The sequence below is a fragment of the Alternaria arborescens genome, assembly GCF_004154835.1.
Source record: "Alternaria arborescens strain FERA 675 chromosome Unknown contig_1, whole genome shotgun sequence".
Taxonomy (NCBI): domain Eukaryota; kingdom Fungi; phylum Ascomycota; class Dothideomycetes; order Pleosporales; family Pleosporaceae; genus Alternaria; species Alternaria arborescens.
Genome location: NW_021167856.1, coordinates 1,790,772 through 1,809,331, shown reverse-complemented (window position 1 = coordinate 1,809,331; position 18,560 = coordinate 1,790,772). Strand labels below are relative to the sequence as shown.

Below are 18,560 nucleotides of genomic sequence, written 5' to 3'. Positions count from 1 at the left end.
ATGTACATTCGATGCACCACGAGGCCAAGGAGGCAACAGGGGTCCAAGAGCTACCGTACTCAATGAGTTGAGGTCAATCTCGCAGAACAACTTCGAAGATCCGCAGGATGGTTCATCGTCGTCAGCTATCACGGCCACAGCAACGCCTGTAGAATTTACGCAAAGCGTTTTCGGAGAGTTCATCGGCGTCTACGAGAACCGTATATATAGACTGGTATCTCTTCTACCTGTCGATGTGTTGCGAGATGAAGCTACAAAAATGCAGGTTTCGCCAATATCCTGTCAGCTCATATTTGCCTTCTGTGCATACATTGCGAATTTTGGCGATACCGACGATGCCAGCTGGGGGCCTACTCAGTCTTCACTAGTGAACCCGAAAACTTACTACTTAGATCATGCTTTGCTTTCTCTCGACCGAGCCAGGGTGACACAGCTTGACCCTCGATCTGTTTACATATCCTTCTTCTTGTACGGGGCTTACGCTGGCCAAGGAAACTACCGTCAAGCATGGTTCTATCTCAGAGAAGCAACGACCCTGTTCATGATGTTGAAGGATGAGGATCAAGACTGGTTTGACAAGAAAACACGGAAACGATTGTTCTGGATCTTAGTGGTCTCCGAGAGGTAGGTTAGACAGATTGTGAGTTCACGCATGGCGCTTACTATTCTCCAGAGCACATGGTGTACGTAGAAATCGGCCAATCACTCTACCCGTCACGCTCTCCACCTACCCACTCGACGCATATGAAGAGCTCGGATTACGCTACCTCACATCAATCTTTCGGCCCCTTAGTGATATCTTCTTCGCAGTGTGGAATGGATCTACTGAAGATTGTAGTAAAGAGTGGTTGCTGAAACTCGAACGCGACGTTCGTACTGCGTTGCCTGTGGTACTCGAGATCTCAAATGAGGAGACCGCAAATATCCGTATATCGCAATTCTGGTTACAGATCAAGTTGTGGGAACTTTTTCCTCGCTTTGGTTATCTGTCTACGGATTCTGTCCACGACTGCCTGACATTTAGATACCCTATTATGGTGGCTCGGGACTTGACCATCCTTTCAATGAAGCTTCCTATCCAGAGTCTACAGATTCACGGGATTGGCATGGTGCGTTTTTTCCATCCAAGTCCGCGTTGCTGCTAACACAACTAGACTGAGAAAATATTCGACATTGCCTGCGCCCTAGCGGATGTCCTGCCTTTTGTGTCCTTTCCGGCGTCGCAAGTGGAACTTAGTCCCCCTGATTACTTGACGCAGTTGATGCTGCTCTTGGCAAAGCTGCCAGGTGGCTCCTCGAAGTTTATACCTCTGCTACTGGCCAAGGTCAACGAATTACTTCCTGACTTGATGAGGCATATGTGTGAAGCGATTCAGATGCCCATCCATATGATCAACGACCCCATGAGCCCAGACACGCAATTCGTATATGAAGAGGAGGTTGGTAGAGGTCTTCACGCAGATTTGAGGAGAATGGCATAGCGAGAGGAAAGAACATACATTCGACAACTGCAACCATTGGAATCGGACTGAGTCTCATGAACGTAACCGATCGTAAAATTTGAGACAACACCCCAAACTAGTACCAACCCGGAGTTCTACTGAACGAGTACTCGAACGATCGAGCTACCCCAGCGACCAGCGCTAAGGCAGCTCGCCGACGACACCACAATCCCACCAGCATGGCGACCAGCGCTCATGCGAATCTTGGTCTCAGCGCACGCCGGCGCGAGATTGCACCCTCGATGTCGTCATCGATCACCGTCTCATACCCTCCACCAGGACCACAGACGAAGATGAGCTCGCTGCTCATGAGATTGTATCTTGTATCCCTCTTGCGCACCAATGTGGTCTCCGGTTGCTTGTACGACCACGGCGGCCGCTCGCCATGCTTCTCAATGTAGGCAAAAGCCCTCTCCAGCTCCGTTTCCTTGTTGATGTTGGCATAAAGCCAGTGGGCGAGCGGAATGACGATCGGGAGGGAGATCGCCACGCACGTCCAGAAGAAAACAGCGCGGAGAAACTGCCATACGAGATCAATCTCGTAGACCTTGCGGCGGCGGAACGTCTCGTGCCAGTCGGTGAAGCCCGACCCAGGCACGTCTGGATCGCAGCGGTCTCGCTCGAAAAAGAGGTCTAGGAGGCGACCGAAGGTGTTTTGGCAGAAAGGGTCGTTTAGGCCCGCCAGCAGGCAAAACGACACCAGGATGTAGGTGTTGAGGGCTTGTCGATACTTGATCGGTAGCGCGAGGCGATGTGTGAGGACATGGCCTAGGGCCCAAGAGAAGAGGGTGCCGATTGCGATGCGTAGCTCATCTGAGCTCGCGGCGAAGATGACGATGAGCACCAGGCTCAGTAAGACGCGCAGCTTGTTCAGCGTTGACAGCATTGTTGCTGTTACTGTGGTGGTGGTGGTGGAAGGGTGAGGAGAAGGGAGTTGTGCTGGTGTTGCTGGTGTTGGTGCTGTGAAGCGGTTTCTTGATGTTGAGCAGATGTTTGTGGTATCTGCTAGAGAGTAAAAGCTGGAGGGGGATGAGCTCTTGAAGTATCATGACCTCCAGTGCGAAGATGAGATGGCAATAATAGCTAGTATTATAACAATAAGGTACGTATCGATCTTCACTCTCTATCTACAATGAGAACTAAAAATATAACGCAGGTACATGTCTTCTCTTCACCTCGAACGCCAACCAAAACTTGGATAATAAGAAGTTGATGCAAAACCAAAACATGGACTTCGCGGCTCTTTCGCCTTCACCTGCACTATGTATACGCCAGGTTGGATGTCCGCAACGTTCGTATACAGGATGCCCATTGACGCTACTCCCAGCAGCTGCTGTCGTAGTCCCGGGTCGTTGTTCCGAACAGTATGTAGGCTCCTGGTGTGAGTGCAGCTGGAAGTGTAGTCGTACAGGGTGTTATGATCGACAAATCCGCACTGAGAAAATTCGTCCAGGATACGTGTGGCACATTTAACCGATTTGGGGTGTTGCCTGTGCCCTTAAGAAACACTAGAAGGATGAAAAAGATATAAATGCTGTCAGTGCTGTGCTGGAGTTCGAATAGACGGTTCGAGAACCAGCCCCGTGGTCAATCCGATGTCCCAATCCGCCCTTCACGATCCCCGAAAATAGTCACTGTACCTGTTCTTCGGCGTCTGACTCAAAACCGACAAACGTTTACCTGCCTCAGCAAGTGGATCATACCGCTCAACCAGCATCTTGTGCTGATTCGCCCAGTCTCTAAACTCTTTGTCTATCTCTTTGTCGTCTTCTTGGGCGTCCCTATCTCCAGATTCCCTAGGACTGTTCCAATCCCCCACCTCACTGTCACCTCCAGCAACATCACTTGTCCTTCTTATAAAGTTCTGTTGCGATTCTGCTTCATCGCGCCAGTGACTTGGAAGCGGGCTTCTCCTTTCATCATCGATATCCATATCATCCATTGATCTAGTGGGCTGCGGCTCATCAACCACCGCGGCACTATCAACCCAGGCTTTCGTAGCCGCGGTATTACGCGTCTTCCAATTTCTGGGAAGAGTGTACGCCCAGGCTGAGCGGATGCCCCCGCTCTTGTACGCTTGCAAAGCTTTGATGGTGGGTTTGCGGCGGATGGTGCTGCTTACTCGCTCAAGCCAGGTTTGGCTTGTAACGTCGTCGGCCTCTGAGGTTGGTGTCGGTCGCTGGCCGGCGCTGGATGCTGAATCAGAGGGTCGTAGCTGTTCTGATGACCTTGAGGTGGTAAATACGTTTTGCTGGCTGGCAGTTGGTACCAAATTAGTGGGTTGAAGTCGTGGTGATGGACTCGGTGTGGCGAATGAGTTGCGAAACACCTCTTCTCCATCGTCTATCTCCATTGATTGAAGTGATCGCTCTAGTCTCGCATTTGTCTCTCCTTCTGTTGCTGGGGTTGCATACTCTGGTTCTTCACCAGTTTGTTCGAGCAGATCGTATCGTGTCAAGCAAGTATTCGCACCTCGTTGACGGCGAATTGAGAAAAATCTCGTGCACGCTGATGCCACTGTCGATCCATTCTGTGTTTGTTCGATATCAAGTTCGAGCTGGGAATTGTTGAGTGATGTCCGGCGGGGTGCCAGTCTTTTGCGTTTGCGCTCACCACGACGCTTACGGATCTGTTCTTGCTGTTAGTATCAAGTGTTTATGATCAGCGGTGACAAAGCATGCATCGGTGGTAGACTTGTATGACATGTTTCATGCCTTGGCTCACTAATCGCGGTGAGGACAATAGAGAGGCTGAGCTTACCCAGTCCATGTTGACGGTCTCTTGCGAAGCTTTTGTGCCGTTTCTACAGTCACAGGTTCAGAGTGGAGTCAGGAGGTGAAAAGCGGGAAATACTCAGGGAAATATCGGCAGCATGATGGGGGGAGGCACTCTGACTGTGCATGCGAAGTTGGGTACCGTGTGTGGGGATGCCGTCAACCAGAGGTCGAAGTTGATCAAGGGTTCATGGAGATGTCATTATGCCCACCTCGTCAGGGCATAAGAATCTTCGAGTGGTATTTGTTACATTTGTATTACCTGTGCATCCGCGCTGTTCTAGCTACATTTAACATGCCGAAAGGAAACCACGCAGTCGAAAACAGTGAGCGCGCGCTTCGCATGCGCAGTGCTTGATCGAGTTGTAATACATTGCTGGCTTCTTGAACTGGGTTGTGAAGACGGGTGCTTTTAGCCACGTGTGTCTCTTTCCTGGAATACAATCCTCGATCATGTTACTGTTGCTAAAAGTTCCTTTTGATCCCAGCAAGCCTCCTGGAGACATCTGACCATCGCCGTCTTCTTTGTCTCAAAGTCAAGATCAATTCCTGCGTTGATGGGGTAATGACTTGGTTCGTAGGCAAACGAACATGTATTTCCTTTCTCTTGTCCAAGATGAGGTCTTGCGCCTTCATGCGCTCGTGCCACTCGTTCATTAAATCCATCTCGGCGTGGAAAGATCTGTTCGCGTCTTGGATGTCCTGTTCCAACTTGGCATTGCTGTTTTCCATAGCTTGCTTGCTTCGATCAATGCCATCTTTGATCGTCTTCATGAGCTGTACTTTGTCTTCTGGCGCAACCGTTTCAATAGACACTACGATCTCCTAGCGTTCGTAGATCAGTCTCCACTCTGCACAGAGTCCCAGCCTTACTTACTGCATCTGCGCATGTTCTGGCCTTGCCAAATGCATGGTCCATTTCTTGAAGCCATTGTTCGCGGCCGTTCGTAGTTAGGTCATCACTAGGATGTCCGTTTTCATTTTCAGTCGCGTTCAGTTCGTTCCGTTCTTCCAGGTCTGCCTCACTTGATTTGTGATCACCATTGTACGGTTCAAAGCCCAGATAATAGCCTTGCTCGGGGTGAAGCGGATATCCGAAAAGAGCCCGCTGCCACTCCTTAATGCTGTTGAATCGCCCACCAGCGGGAAGCCCGTCAGTAGACATCGTGGGTTCGCTTCGCTTGCATGCACAGTGCCGTGTCGCAGTTGTCGTCCGTAAAAAAACTTCAAAGGATTGTGATGCCAGACGAAAGTTTGGGTCAGGTGGCAGCAACCATCATCGTTGAATAAATATTCACCGATGAAGGTGAAGATGAAAACCATCTGCCTCATCGTTGCCGACCTAGCCGTTTTGCAGCCAGTCATGTTCTCCCTGCACCCTTTTCCAGCAATTGTGAGGCGACATGGCATGTATTACTCATCTTAAACGAAGTGCCATGTTGTGTGCCAGCTCGTTCTCGTTTGAGGGAGTAATTCCTGTAAAGAGAGGAAGAAACTGACTGAGAGGACAAAGGTGGAATGAATGGATGAGGGAAGAAGCGTTGTTTACAAACCTCCAGTTATGGAATAAGTGAGGTCCACGTATTGGTCGATACATAATATTGGTAAGGTGCTGATGATCTAAGCCTTGAGAACAGCATGTGATAGTAAGACATAACCAAAGAGATATACTCATGCTTCGTCTGAAGTCACTTAATCCGCACATGTCAGCCCTTCTCTCTTGCACTCACCCTGGTTATCAATATTGAATCGTTAGATGGAGTTGCAATAGAATACTTGTACATGCAATCGAAAATGCCGTCTACCTCAGCCGAAAAAGTAGGTTCAATCGTCTGATCATACAAATCCAGTTCAGTTACCAAACCCAAATCCTCGTGTCTAGCCCTACGCCTTGCATACGCAATGTACCGATCAAGCACAAAACGCTCAAAGCCACTACGCCATTCTCTTATATTCCTTCCTCAACCTTATACCCTGAGGAGCTTAGCAGCGTAGTCTACGATCAAGCTCTCGGTAGGGAAGCTCATCTCCTCAAGCTTCTGGGCGTATGGTGTGGGGACCTCAGCACCAGTGACACGGGCGGGGGGTGCCTCCAAGTAGTCGAAAGCGTACTCGCAGGTAAGCGCCATAATCTCAGATGCGACACCGAACGAGGGGAAACCAGACTCTACGCAGAGCATGTGGCCGGTCTTCTTGACGGACTTGACGATAGCCTCGACGTCGAGGGGCTTGATGGAGCGGAGGTTGATGACCTCAGCCTCAACGCCGTACTTGGACTTGAGTTGTTCGGCGGCGACAAGGGATTGGCCGACGCAGCGGGAGAGGGTGACGATGGTGAGGTCCTTGCCGGGGCGCTCGATCTTGGCCTTTCCGAACTGAGGGGTTTTGTCAGTGTCTGTACGTAGTGGGGAGGGTGGCGGGGTAGCTTACAGGAATGACGAAGTCGTCCTTCTGGGCCTCCTCGCTCATGGGGAAGGAAAGACCGTACAGAAGTCTGCCATTGTCAGTAACAGAGCCTTCCATCTCATGTCTATTGTAACCTACTCGTTCTCGAGAACAACGACCGGGTTGGGGTCACGGATGGCTGCCTTCAACAGACCCTTGGCGTCCTCGGCGCTATATGGGGAGACGACCTTCAGTCCGGGAATGCTTCCGTACCACGCAGTGTAATCCTGGGAGTGCTGAGCACCGACACCAGAGGCGAAACCGTTGGGACCGCGGAAGGTGATGTTGCAGGGCTGGATACCACCGGACATGTAGTGTGTCTTTGCGGCAGAGTTGATGATCTGGTCAATGGCCTGCATGGCGAAGTTGAAGGTCATGAACTCGCACTGTTGTCGCCGTCAGATTTGCTTTTTCAGGGCATGGAGGCGGCTCAGAAACTCACAATGGGGTGGAGACCAGCGAGCGCAGCACCGACGGTCAGACCGGCGAAACCAGACTCTGTGATGGGAGAGTCGATAACCCTCTTCTCGCCGAAGCGGTCGAGCAGGCCCTTTGTGACCTTGTAACTGTTGTGGCTCAGTCAGCACCGCCGTTGGTTTGATATTCATTGTGCATGTCCTGCGATGTGCTCCTTCTCCAATTGAACCCTCCTCTTTCTTATCGCAGACATGTCACATCCGTCTTGTTTGTAGTGGTGGTGGGCACGTACGCTCCGTTGTATTGCGCGACTTCCTCTCCGAGAACGAAGACCTTCTCGTTTCGCTCCATCTCCTCGGCCATGGCCTCGTTGAGCGCCTCTCGCACAGTCATCTCCTTCTGGCCCGACGCATATCCTCTCCTTGCAATTGACGGTGTGATGGCTGCGGCGCGGAAAGCTGGTCGGAAGGCGGGCGCTGGCCGCGAAGTCGAGACGAGGCGGGAGGCCGGTCGGAGGAGCCTTGAAGCAGCCATTGTGGGTGATGTGTGAGGGTGGAGGTGTGGTGAGGTTTTGCCGTGGGCGAGTGATGGCCGCTGAGCTCTGCTGTACAATTTCTTCGGACTTCGGGGATGCGAAGTTAGTCGTTGGGGCCCTGAACGCGCTAACAATCCAGCTCTGGTGCACGGCCCCCACTATAGCGAGAACACCCGACCTGCATCTTGGATTCCGTCTCAACACTTGGGACGCTCATAGATTACTCTCGTTCTTCCTGATCGGAGTACGGATGAAGTCAATCACTTGGGCCATGATTCAAACATGTTGCTTAAATGAGCAGATTACTTCTTCTATTCTCTATGATCACCACGTTTCGCGTTACCATGACCGTCCCTAGACCGTGCCCTACTTCCAATTATTATAGTGTATATGCGCGTCTCCCAAGCGCGTCGTGCAAATGCTAGGAGAAGATGCTCCTATATCGAAGGAAAAGCCTGCAGACCAACAGGGTCCTAGATGCGAAGAGAAGTCTAATGCAAAGGGAAGCAAGAATCGAAGGCTTATGCGTCGGCGGGTTTCCTTCCAACCATGAGGTACATGGGTGTGAAAAGCTTCTCCCGTCCACCAGCGACGAGGCAGTCAGCTGCAAGAGCAAGACTGTCGGCAGTCTTTTGGGTGCCCCTGGGAGCGAGTCCGATCATCTCCAGACCACCAACGAACTTGTGAATGATTCCACGTCCGACCTTGGTCATACGGAGAATGGTGGGAATGTCGCCAAGGGTGCTGATGTACTTCAGCTGGCCAGAAAGAGGCCAGTACCAGGGGTAGGGGTCGTCCCTGTCCGCCAAATCCTCGTTGTGCTCCATTACAAAGCCGGCAGCCTTCATGGCATCAAGCGCAACCTCGATCTTCTCCATGTTTGAGATACCGTCACCAATCTCGATACCAAGACGGATCTCGCGGTGGTGGGGGTTGTCGTTGTCGTACTTGTCAGTCATGAGCCACTCGTAGACACCAAAGACACCGCCAGGCTTGAGAACACGGAAGATCTCGCTGTAGATGCCCTCGAGCGATGGCGCGTGGACAGTCGCCTCGATGGCGTAGACGGCATCGAAAGAGTTGTCAGGGAAAGACATTTGCTACACAAGTCAGTGAGGGGCACAGAGGGGAGTCGGGTCGGGTCAATCTTACCATAAAGTCACCCTTGGTGAACTTGAGCTTGTCTGAAAGACCCTCCTTCTCGGCGTAGGCAGTGGCACGCTCGATCTGGTAGTCGTTGTTGTTCAATCCCACGACGTTGACACCGGCGAACTTGACAATCTCACGGGCAGGGCCACCAACACCGCAGCCAACATCCAATACGCGCATGTTGTCCTGGAGGTTCATCTTGTGGGCAAGGTAGTGCTCGTGGCGAGCAATGGCCTTGTAGAAAGACTCGCCATAGGCGTAGCGGGCGAAGTGGAAAGACTGTCCCCAGCCGTACTCGTACAGGTCGGTTGCGAGGTTGTAGTAGTGCCTTGTGAGGGTGGCGTATTCATCTCGTCGTTCCTGAGTTTGTTAGTATTTATAGTGTACGCCGTTGAAATGCCACATATACACACCTTACGTGTCTCCTCGGTCTCGTCGCCAGCGGCTTTGTTGTCCCAGTGCTTGAAGTACTCGTCTACAGCAGCTTGTTGGGCAGCCTTGTCCTTTTGCAACATGGCAGTCATACCACCGCGAGCCTTTGCAGACTTGCCGTGCATGGCCTTGTTGAACTCGGCATCGCGAGTATGGTCTTCCTTTTCGAGCGCAACGGGAGACATGGTGGGTTATTAAGAGTGATAAAAGGTTATGTGGGGGAAGAAGTGAATGGTACGGATATCAGAATAAACAATTGGAGCGAGAGGACCCTTAAATGTTTATAAAGACAACCCTGGAGAGGAAAGAGCGGTATGGGTAGGAGATTGGGACTTGAATTTCTTAGGGGGTAACTGGCCTCGCCCAATCACGACTAACTCTGTACGCGGCCCTGGTCAACGGAGCTAGCGGTCGGTGGTTGCCACCCGAGCGCGTGAAAGCCAAGACCGTAAGTGCCGTATACTGCAGTGCCTAGATTTCTACTGTCATTCACCTTGAAGCCACTACTTGCCGTCGCAACAACCACTGCGCCCCACTATCACGTACTCCACGACCCAGGATACGTCCGTTGCTGTCGCGAGATTACGTTGCGACTTCCTTCCACGACTTTACAGCCTGCGCATTACACTCACCATGCCACCGCAAATCAAAACCGACCTGAACCGTACGTCATCCTCTTCTTTTTAACCGCAAGTAATCTGTACTGACTTGTGTAGGATCCGGTTGGGAGACAACCGACTTCCCGTCCGTCTGCGAGAAATGCCTGCCGGATAGCCAATACGTGCAGATGCTGAAGGAGGACTATGGCGCAGAATGCAAGATCTGCACGCGACCCTTCACCATCTTCCGCTGGAAAGCCGACCGCACCGCGCGACAAAAGCGAACCAACATTTGCCTCACATGCGCCCGTTTGAAGAACTGCTGTCAACACTGCATGCTCGATCTGTCGTTCGGTCTGCCCATCGTAGTCCGCGATGCTGCGCTGAAGATGGTAGCGCCCGGCCCACAGAGCGATATCAACCGCCAGTACTATGCGCAGGAGCACGAGAGAGAGATAGAGGAGGGGCGGGGAGCGATGGAGGCGTATGAGAAGACAGACGAGAAGGCGCGCGACTTGCTCAAGCGCCTGGCGCAGAGTGAACCCTACTACAAGAAGCAGCGACGGATAGAGGCTGAAGAGGGCGAGAGCAGCCAGAAGGCGTTACCAGCGCCGGGCGGTGGCGGCGCAGGAGGCGAGAGCAGTCACATTCCTGGTCCGATCAGAACACGAGATTCGCGAGGTACACCTGCACGAGGAGGCATGAGGCCTGGAAGAGGAGGTCGCATGGGCGGTGCATCCGCTGAGCCAAACCCACAAGACTGGCTGCCACCTTCGGACCCCAACGTCGCATCGCTTTTCGTCACGGGTGTGGAAGACGATCTTCCTGAACACGAGCTCCGCAAGCACTTTTCACAGTACGGTCAACTTCGGTCGCTAGTATGCTCGCACCGAGCGCATTGCGCATACGTCAACTACGTAAAACGAGAGGACGCCGAGACAGCAGCAGGGACACTAAAGGGCAAGGTGGTCATCAAGGGTTGCCCCATGCGCGTAACCTGGGGCAAGCCCAAGCAGTTGGACAGCTTGGATCAAAATGTCAGAATGCAATACGCAAAGGAAGGACGACAGGCGGCAGGCTCATCGCGACGGGCAGCTGCTTCCCAAGCTGCTGTCGAGGCGGCACCACAAAACAGTCTGGATAGCATGGTTGTGGCACCTCCGCCAGGAGCGGACGACGATGTGCAGTACGCCAGTTTGGCCGGCAATTAGGTTTGTATCTCCTGCATTGGGTCGGCGTTTTGGAATGTACGGGTATCATGATTTATTTTTTGTGGATAAAAGCCTAGGAGGAACAGCATTTGGTTCCTCCCAATGTAGTCTTTCCCTTTCCCTTCTTGATATCCTCGTTGTCGCCTCTTTCGGTGTGCTCGTGTATCCGTAGCTCTGGCAACTTTCAGCATTCGATTCAAATACCATAATTGAGCGAACGTACTGTAACTGTCCTGTTCGGCCGCTGCTTGTCCTTGAACAACGTTCTCTCGTAGGAACTTGGCTACTTCTTCGGCATGTACCAATGACGCTTGCAATTCCTCACTTCCAACTCGCAGGTCGCGGTTCGACTCGAACTTCTTGCGGGCTTCGGCGCGGGCGGCGAAGAGGGTGTTCATGTCGCCTGTGCTGTGTGAGCTGCGGAAGTATTTCGAATAGTGCAGTGCATACCCTCGAAGGCGATGCGCGCAGATCGCAGCAGGTTCCGGTAAGCTACTAGCGCCATTATGTGTAAGGTTGGGGGTGTGGGTAGGAAACCAAAAGCGTATTGAAAGATGCAGTTCCGTTCGGAAGTTCCGCGAGGAAAGTTGCTTGCACGTGACATCGTTCGTGCTAGGAAGATCCCTGGCGACGATCCGACACCCGCTGACGTCGCGAAGGCTGAAAGTGGTCCACACACGAGCACGCTTCGCTGGCCTCAACGGTAGAATTCTAGCTCCCACACCGGGCTGCGATCTACCAGAGCCAACATGGTGTCCTTCTGGCCTTGGAAGGTAAGACGGTTCCAACTACGCGCTAGTTCAATTGCTGACTGTGACAGGGTAGCGAAGATGCCGCCTCTTTCGAGAGGACGCTCAACACTCTCACCGGCAAGATCAACAGAGCCGCCGCGCGCAATGACAAACAGAAGCAGCTCGCGCGACGCGCACGCGTCATGTGGACGCTGTATGCCGGTTTCGCCTACATTCTGGCTGCGATGATTCTCACCTTCGTGACGGGATGGCAGAATTGGGGCCCTATCGAGGGCAGTGTTGTTGCTGGCGGGCCAGTACTGTATGTCTACACTTTGCTTTTTCAGGTCACAAATCTGACTCTCCAGACTTTACGGCATCCGTTACGCGCTGATGAGCTACTTCGACTACCGCATTCGCAATACCGATATCTACCTAAAGAAGCTAAACAAGGAACGCGACGCTACCATCGAGCGCCTGAAGGAAGCCACCAAGTACAACTCCACCCAACAATTGCTCGAGAAGTATGGAGCATCGCCCAAGAAACCTGAGCAGCCACAGCAGGGCAACTCTCCCGGTCGCAAGAAGCCTCAAGGCCCTCAACTGTCTGTGCCGCCTCCAGGACCCCGCACTGGCATGGCACCTCCCCCAACGGCCAACATCCAGCGACCTCAGTCCCAGCACCGCCCAATTACCCCACAAGAGATTCCATCGAACGTCTCGTCACCCCAAGGCCCGCCTCCGACACAGCATCTACCCCCACCAGAAGCTCCCGGGGCTGAATTCGCGCCCAATGCCTTCAGTGGTGGTCCCGACCTGACCAAGCAGTACACACAAGACTCGCCCGCTGCCTTCACACAAACCCACTGGTACGACCGCATCCTCGACGCTCTCCTCGGCGAAGACGAAACACAGGCTAAGAACCGCTTCGTCTTGATTTGCTCAGAGTGCCGACTCGTTAACGGACAAGCACCGCCTGGCGCCCGCACCCTCGAAGACGTCGGCCGATGGCGATGCGGCGGATGTAGTGCGTGGAACGGAAAGGAGAAGCCCCGCGAAGACGACGTTACACGTCTTGTGCAAGGCTGGGAGGCTGAGCGCAAGGCTAAAGATGCGCATCGCAGGCGGAGTGTAGACAGAGGAATTGACTCTGATAACAGGGAGACTGAGGAGGATGACGGTGGGATGATTGGAGGTAAGGATGAGAGTTCGGGCGTGGATGTAGCTGCGGATAGTGGCGAGGACACGCCGCCGCCGAGTCGGAACACGAGAAGCAAATCAAGAGGGAAGGCGAAGAAGTAGATGCTGATATGGCTGGGATTCTTCGATTCGTGTTTGGATGACATGATTATGGGCGGAATGAAGGTGGTCATGTGTACCAAAATATTGTTATGGCTTACAGTATGATAGGCTGAATATCTCAAAACTTTGAAAGACCTTAGAGTATCCTAAGTTGTTTCAACCATTTCCCGTGACTTACGCCTAAGCCCTGCTGGTGAAGTATAAATTCTTCACTTCTATGTCTCTCTTCTGGTCTTCCATCCTTCATCCTTCATTGTATTTTCTCCAAAATTAAGGGCTCTCGATCCCATGGCGTGCGCCTCTTCTCTCGGCTGTTCCTACATACTTCCGTACCAAAAAGGGCACAGTAGTCGATTATGTGTGGTCAATCACTCTGTCCTTCAAAAACGAACCAACACGCTACATGACTGCAGTCTGCTGGCTGTCCAAAGAGCAGCAAAGTTACTACATGTCGGTGGTGGAAGTCAAAATTTGACCAGACCCAACATTATGGGAACTATCTGGGGAGTCTTTGTCCTAAAATCATTACCTGTCTACGGCATGTTGTCGAAAAACAGCTGCCCGATTCGCATGTTTTGCACAACAGTCGAAAAAGATTTTCTTAGAGGATCGATCAGAGCTCTTTTTTTCAAACTCATTCCCTGTCACCTTATGGTAGGGAATGAGCAAGATGCGGAAACCATGGGCCAAGCTTGAGGGTATAAAGACTTCAATCTGTCCGCTGGATTCGGTTATTCTACACTCTACATATTTCTTCATTTTTCAAAAACACCCGTTGGGCCTGCGGATGTGCTCTGCTCCTCCCTGCGCTCTTTTCCGAGTATCTGGAAGCATGTCAAAAAATATTGATGCGTGCTCATCGTACTCTCGAACAAAATGCGTGGAGATACAAGTCCATGAGTTCTCCCCTCTTTGCCTTTTCAAACTTCCAAAACGTCCCTAGTGGCGGCGTATGCGAGCGCTCTACTTCTGAAAGCTTACAATGGACGACGGTATGAGCCACAACATACTTCCAGCAAAGTAATTACCAGCCCTGGCTTGGAAACACACCATCAGACACCACATGGATCAAAGCTTGGCGTATGGCTGCTGTATAAAACCTTTCGTCTCCATCGGCTGTTTCTTGTCTTCATTGTTCTACATTCGACTCATTATTATCTCTCTTCTTAAAAAAAACAAACACCGAAATGCCATATGCTGGCCTTCTCTCGCTGTCTCCAAGTACACCACTGGTGCCGTGTAGCTGAAAACGCAGAAACACCACAGTATGACATCTTAGCAGTGCTTTTGTTGAACGCAGAGAATTTTTTAAAAGCAGGAAATCAAGGTCAATGTCTGTTTTGAGGCAGGAGTCGGTACCAGACATCAGACTGCTGTCCCTGGCCGCGGCTTCATCCAGCACTGTTTTCTAAAAACTGACATCGCAGTGTCATGGGAGTTGTCGGCAGAAGAAGCGGATATAAAGCTCACATTTTCGCTGTACGGTTATCCTTTCTTCATTACACTTCATTCAATCTTTACTACAAAACCTATGGGAAACGTAGGCATGTGTGCCTCCTTTGTCTCCGCACTAAAAATTGTTTTACCAGATGGCATGACTGAGCTCCTCTGCTTCTAAAAGCTTATGGCCGCAGCATACGGATTCGGTATCCTGCCAGCACTCCAAAGTGAATGCCTGTCGCTAATTAGCCATGTGCAAGTCGCTGGGTACCAAAAACCATGAGCGACGTCAGTTTGAGCCTTGGCATCTTTCTCTTCGTCCCTTCAACTTGATAGGCTGGTGCGGCGAGAGATCTTGGCTCTTCCAGCCGGAAAATGTGTAGATAAACCGTTCCCGGATCACCTATTCATACCTGATATCTTCAATCATGACTAATTTCTTCACACATTGGGTGTTTTCTGCGTTAGTTGCTGATAGACGGGATAGTGGCGAGAAAACCTTGGAATGCACCATGGTACGATAAGTGGATCGCGGTTTCTTGCTCAAATTGCACATGTAAAAGTACGGGGCTCTTTCGAGATATTCACTGTGATTCCAAGGTTCAGACCCAAAAGTTCCTTGGGAAAGTTCATGCCCTACTCGTGCATCTGGTACCGAACAGCTCTCTACCTAGATATCAAGCATGGTAATTTTGTTCAGATATTTTGGACTTTGCGAGCCGACTCCAACTATAAAACAAGTTCTTTTGCACGGATTCTCTCTTCCTCCTAATTGTCTCAGAGTTACAAATCTCCAGAACTCCAACCAAGCGAGTTCATGTGATTCAACTTTTACAGTCATACACATTCACCTCTATCACGCTCAACCTCGACTACACTCCCCTCTACTACACTCGCCTCTGCTACACTCGCATCTGCTACACTCGCCTCTATCACACTCAACTTCTACTACACTCGCCTCTACCACACTCAACCTCGACTACACTCGTCTCTACTACACTGAACCTCTACTACCAGTTCCGCCTCCCCTACAACAATGGAGTCCTCACCTAAAGGAAAAGGGAAGATGAGAGCTAATGTCACAGAGTTCTTCATTGTCTGTGGTGGCAGCGACCCCGAAGAGGATGTATGGCAGTTCGCCGACTTCTTTGCTATCCAACGTGAGTTCACGAACAACTTCGGCTTCAAAGGCACAGCATGGAACATGTTTCCGTACGAGGAATATTTTGCGAAATACAGCACAGGAAAGCACAAAGACGAAGTTTGGTTTGGCCACGGGTCAACCGGTTTCAGAGTCGATCCCACATTCCGATTCAGTAAAGGTGACAAGACTTCGTGGGAAGACTTTTCCAAGGACAATGTTACCAACATGGACAAGAAGATACTGCAACACATCAATCAGCGAAAGCTCAAACCAGGCGATCGGTTTAACTTCATCTTCATTGGACACGGTTGCCCCAATGGCGATTTCGAGGTTGGAAACCAGACACTGTCCCGTAAGGATCTGGAGGAATCCTTCGCGCGATTCACTCTCGATGTTCAGGTCAATATCATCGTCGCGTCCTGCTGGTCCGGTCAGCTTGTGAACCAGATGAGGAAGCTCGGAAGGAGACACCAGTACGTTCAGAGCTCGACGACAGCCGATAAGCTGAGCTGGTCCTATGGACGAAGAGTTCCCAGTGATCCCTTACGAGGCTCACCCTTCATTGCTTCAATCGTCAAGTCCATGGGAGATTGGGAAGGAGCCAACGGAAAGGCTCCGAGAACCCTGGGTGAACACATCGAGCACGTCCGTAAGCACGGCATCTGGATCCGGGAACCACACTCTATTCCACAGGCATACACCAACGTTGACCTGCATGTGGCTGTGATAACAACACTTTACTCTTCCTACGTTCGCCTGGAACCCAGCCTAGCCGGACCTAGCAAGCGCACTTTGGTTGTCAATCCTGGATATCCAGCCCCTAGCTCAACCTTCGGACCACACTTCCAACATGATGCAGTACCAGCGGCTGCGAAAAAAGCTTACGAGATCATAAAGAAAGAGATAGCCTTGGTGAAATACAACTCAAACCCTGGACACCCCCGAGACAACGGGTTTGGGACTTTGATGCAAGTTGCTATTTCAAATTCAAAGTCTATGGAGGAACGGGTGCTCAATATACGCATCATGATGGATGCACTGAAGTGGCGTTTCCAGATGCAAGAGCGAATAATCCATGTCTGGCAGGAGCTCGAGAACTACGACATCCTTTCTCCAGAGTGCATCATGAGGCGAATGGAGCTAGAGAGGACCATGTCATCTCAGTCCGTCCGTGTCCTCTCCACTGCTCTTGAGTTCTTTGAATACGCACAAGATTTCGGCCGTGCAGGTCGTCGCAAAACCAAGGAGACCGAGTCGATGAGAGGACATTTCGGAGAGCCTCTGTATTGGCTCGCAATCTTGCTCATGCGTGGCCGGACAGACAACATACCGGGAGTCTTTGGCTGGTTGAAGTCGACTGGACTACTTGGTGGTATAGCGGAAGACGCTCAAGTTCCCGTCAGCGACCTCGAGGGGATTGGGAATCAAGACCAGAGCCCATACTTGTTGTGCCCAGAGAAATCCGTGAATGCCGACATGAGCAACTGTCGCATAGGCTTCATCCTCCCACACGGTGAAGAGATCATGACCTGGGCAAGAAAGACGTCTTTGCGGTACGCAGCCCTCAGGAATGCTTATCTTGAGCTGAATGGCCCAGGTACTTGGGACTTGGACATGGGTTTCATTGAAGAATTGAAAGAACTGACTCAGTTCGTTCCTTCCGAGTATGAGACTGTGCTGAAGAGTCAGGCAGAGGAGATGCAGGACATGAGTCTCAGATAGAAGTTAGCCTACACTGGCGGATAGGTCGGGTTTGAACTACACTCTTGCTCTTTTCTTGTATATTAGCTGCCAACAGAGGCACCACTCCACTCTTAGTCGATTGAATACAACTGTACAACACCTGTACTAACACGTTCGCCCGGCTACGGAGGAAAAGATGTTTCCTCATCAAGTGACTAGCGTCTTCTATCACTCCAATACCCGTACACTAGGATTAGATAGGTTTACAGGACTCTGATCCAACTACAACTACTAACCCATACTATGCTCTTGTACTTCTGCCTTATATGGATCTGTCGTGATGTATTACCTAGGTAATGTGCGTGACTGCATACCGCACCTCCCTCAAACTGAGCGGATGCACTCACGCCACAAACCAAAGAGAAGCTCTACTTCTCTCGCCAGTCGGCGATAGCGATAAGCAGGTATAGAAAACCGAGTTCTTGTGCTCTTCCTCACTCGTATCTACAGTTCAATTTCTTATTCTTAAAATTACTGTCAGCCGTATGATGCCTGTCTTTACCGAGAAAGAACATTTAAAATAGTTTGTCATGACGAATGTCTGTTTCTTCAGCTCTTCTTCCGTCGCCAACTACAAAGGAACCTCTACACCCTTCACGCTTCCTAGATTCATAGAAGGCGGCTGCATAGAATCCTGCGCTCATCTCTAACGTTCGACACCACGGAAAGCATTCTCAACGTACTTTTGTTCTTTGGAGTATGCGTACGAGAACAAAATCGCAGTGATATACAAGGAATGTTCTCTCTGCTCGGTTCGCGGCCTTTTCCCCCAAACCGAATATTGGCAGACCACTCTGCACGACTTTGAAATATGAGCCGTTGCGTACGATGGGCTTTTCTGTCGAAGGCTCAGGAGATATTGCTATACCATTCAAGATGGATTCGGCTTTGGTAATGAGCGTGTTCCTCCCCTGTATCCCTCAAAAGAGAATGAAAGATCACGATGAAAGGACGCAGGGGTTGTGTTGATGATAGCAATCGAGATGTCAGGATATTTTGTCCTTACCAGAGTCACTAGAGACCTGATTCCAAACCTCCAAGTATCATGCTTTTCTCCAAGAGATGTCCTCCTGGGCGACGATGGAACAGTCAGGTACGAGTGGACGCCATGAGAGCCCTGCAGTGAAGACATAGAG

The 18,560-nt window shown here is 51.1% G+C and overlaps 10 protein-coding genes across 10 annotated transcripts; 4 read left to right on the top strand and 6 right to left on the bottom strand.

Moving 5' to 3' along the window:
- Positions 1–259: 259 nt before the first annotated feature.
- On the top strand, positions 260–1,481 carry AA0111_g698 (hypothetical protein; the record flags this gene model as incomplete). The annotated part of the gene is made up of 3 exons (XM_028653261.1): positions 260–624; positions 674–1,109; positions 1,155–1,481. 3 exons carry the CDS (start codon positions 260–262, stop codon positions 1,479–1,481), a joined length of 1,128 nt encoding a protein of 375 aa, XP_028512107.1.
- Positions 1,482–1,695: 214 nt separating this feature from the next.
- Positions 1,696–2,388, bottom strand: AA0111_g697 (hypothetical protein; the record flags this gene model as incomplete). Its single annotated transcript, XM_028653250.1, has 1 exon — positions 1,696–2,388. The coding sequence occupies one exon, from the start codon at positions 2,386–2,388 to the stop codon at positions 1,696–1,698; it is 693 nt and encodes a 230-aa protein (XP_028512102.1).
- Positions 2,389–3,114: 726 nt separating this feature from the next.
- Positions 3,115–4,271, bottom strand: AA0111_g696 (hypothetical protein; the record flags this gene model as incomplete). The annotated part of the gene is made up of 2 exons (XM_028653239.1): positions 3,115–4,131; positions 4,263–4,271. The coding sequence occupies 2 exons, from the start codon at positions 4,269–4,271 to the stop codon at positions 3,115–3,117; spliced, it is 1,026 nt and encodes a 341-aa protein (XP_028512101.1).
- A 470-nt stretch (positions 4,272–4,741) lies between these two features.
- Positions 4,742–5,441, bottom strand: AA0111_g695 (hypothetical protein; the record flags this gene model as incomplete). The annotated part of the gene is made up of 2 exons (XM_028653228.1): positions 4,742–5,101; positions 5,154–5,441. 2 exons carry the CDS (start codon positions 5,439–5,441, stop codon positions 4,742–4,744), a joined length of 648 nt encoding a protein of 215 aa, XP_028512100.1.
- Positions 5,442–6,243: 802 nt separating this feature from the next.
- On the bottom strand, positions 6,244–7,672 carry AA0111_g694 (Pyruvate dehydrogenase E1 component subunit beta; the record flags this gene model as incomplete). Its single annotated transcript, XM_028653217.1, has 5 exons — positions 6,244–6,651; positions 6,707–6,770; positions 6,821–7,107; positions 7,164–7,287; positions 7,431–7,672. The coding sequence occupies 5 exons, from the start codon at positions 7,670–7,672 to the stop codon at positions 6,244–6,246; spliced, it is 1,125 nt and encodes a 374-aa protein (XP_028512099.1).
- A 522-nt stretch (positions 7,673–8,194) lies between these two features.
- On the bottom strand, positions 8,195–9,439 carry AA0111_g693 (Sterol 24-C-methyltransferase; the record flags this gene model as incomplete). Its single annotated transcript, XM_028653206.1, has 3 exons — positions 8,195–8,773; positions 8,826–9,182; positions 9,236–9,439. 3 exons carry the CDS (start codon positions 9,437–9,439, stop codon positions 8,195–8,197), a joined length of 1,140 nt encoding a protein of 379 aa, XP_028512106.1.
- A 448-nt stretch (positions 9,440–9,887) lies between these two features.
- On the top strand, positions 9,888–11,064 carry AA0111_g692 (Pre-mRNA-splicing factor; the record flags this gene model as incomplete). The annotated part of the gene is made up of 2 exons (XM_028653195.1): positions 9,888–9,918; positions 9,971–11,064. 2 exons carry the CDS (start codon positions 9,888–9,890, stop codon positions 11,062–11,064), a joined length of 1,125 nt encoding a protein of 374 aa, XP_028512105.1.
- Positions 11,065–11,137: 73 nt separating this feature from the next.
- Positions 11,138–11,569, bottom strand: AA0111_g691 (hypothetical protein; the record flags this gene model as incomplete). Its single annotated transcript, XM_028653184.1, has 3 exons — positions 11,138–11,238; positions 11,288–11,467; positions 11,515–11,569. The coding sequence occupies 3 exons, from the start codon at positions 11,567–11,569 to the stop codon at positions 11,138–11,140; spliced, it is 336 nt and encodes a 111-aa protein (XP_028512104.1).
- Positions 11,570–11,813: 244 nt separating this feature from the next.
- Positions 11,814–13,097, top strand: AA0111_g690 (hypothetical protein; the record flags this gene model as incomplete). The annotated part of the gene is made up of 3 exons (XM_028653173.1): positions 11,814–11,837; positions 11,885–12,117; positions 12,164–13,097. The coding sequence occupies 3 exons, from the start codon at positions 11,814–11,816 to the stop codon at positions 13,095–13,097; spliced, it is 1,191 nt and encodes a 396-aa protein (XP_028512103.1).
- Positions 13,098–15,573: 2,476 nt separating this feature from the next.
- Positions 15,574–17,403, top strand: AA0111_g689 (hypothetical protein; the record flags this gene model as incomplete). Its single annotated transcript, XM_028653161.1, has 1 exon — positions 15,574–17,403. The coding sequence occupies one exon, from the start codon at positions 15,574–15,576 to the stop codon at positions 17,401–17,403; it is 1,830 nt and encodes a 609-aa protein (XP_028511719.1).
- Positions 17,404–18,560: the final 1,157 nt, after the last annotated feature.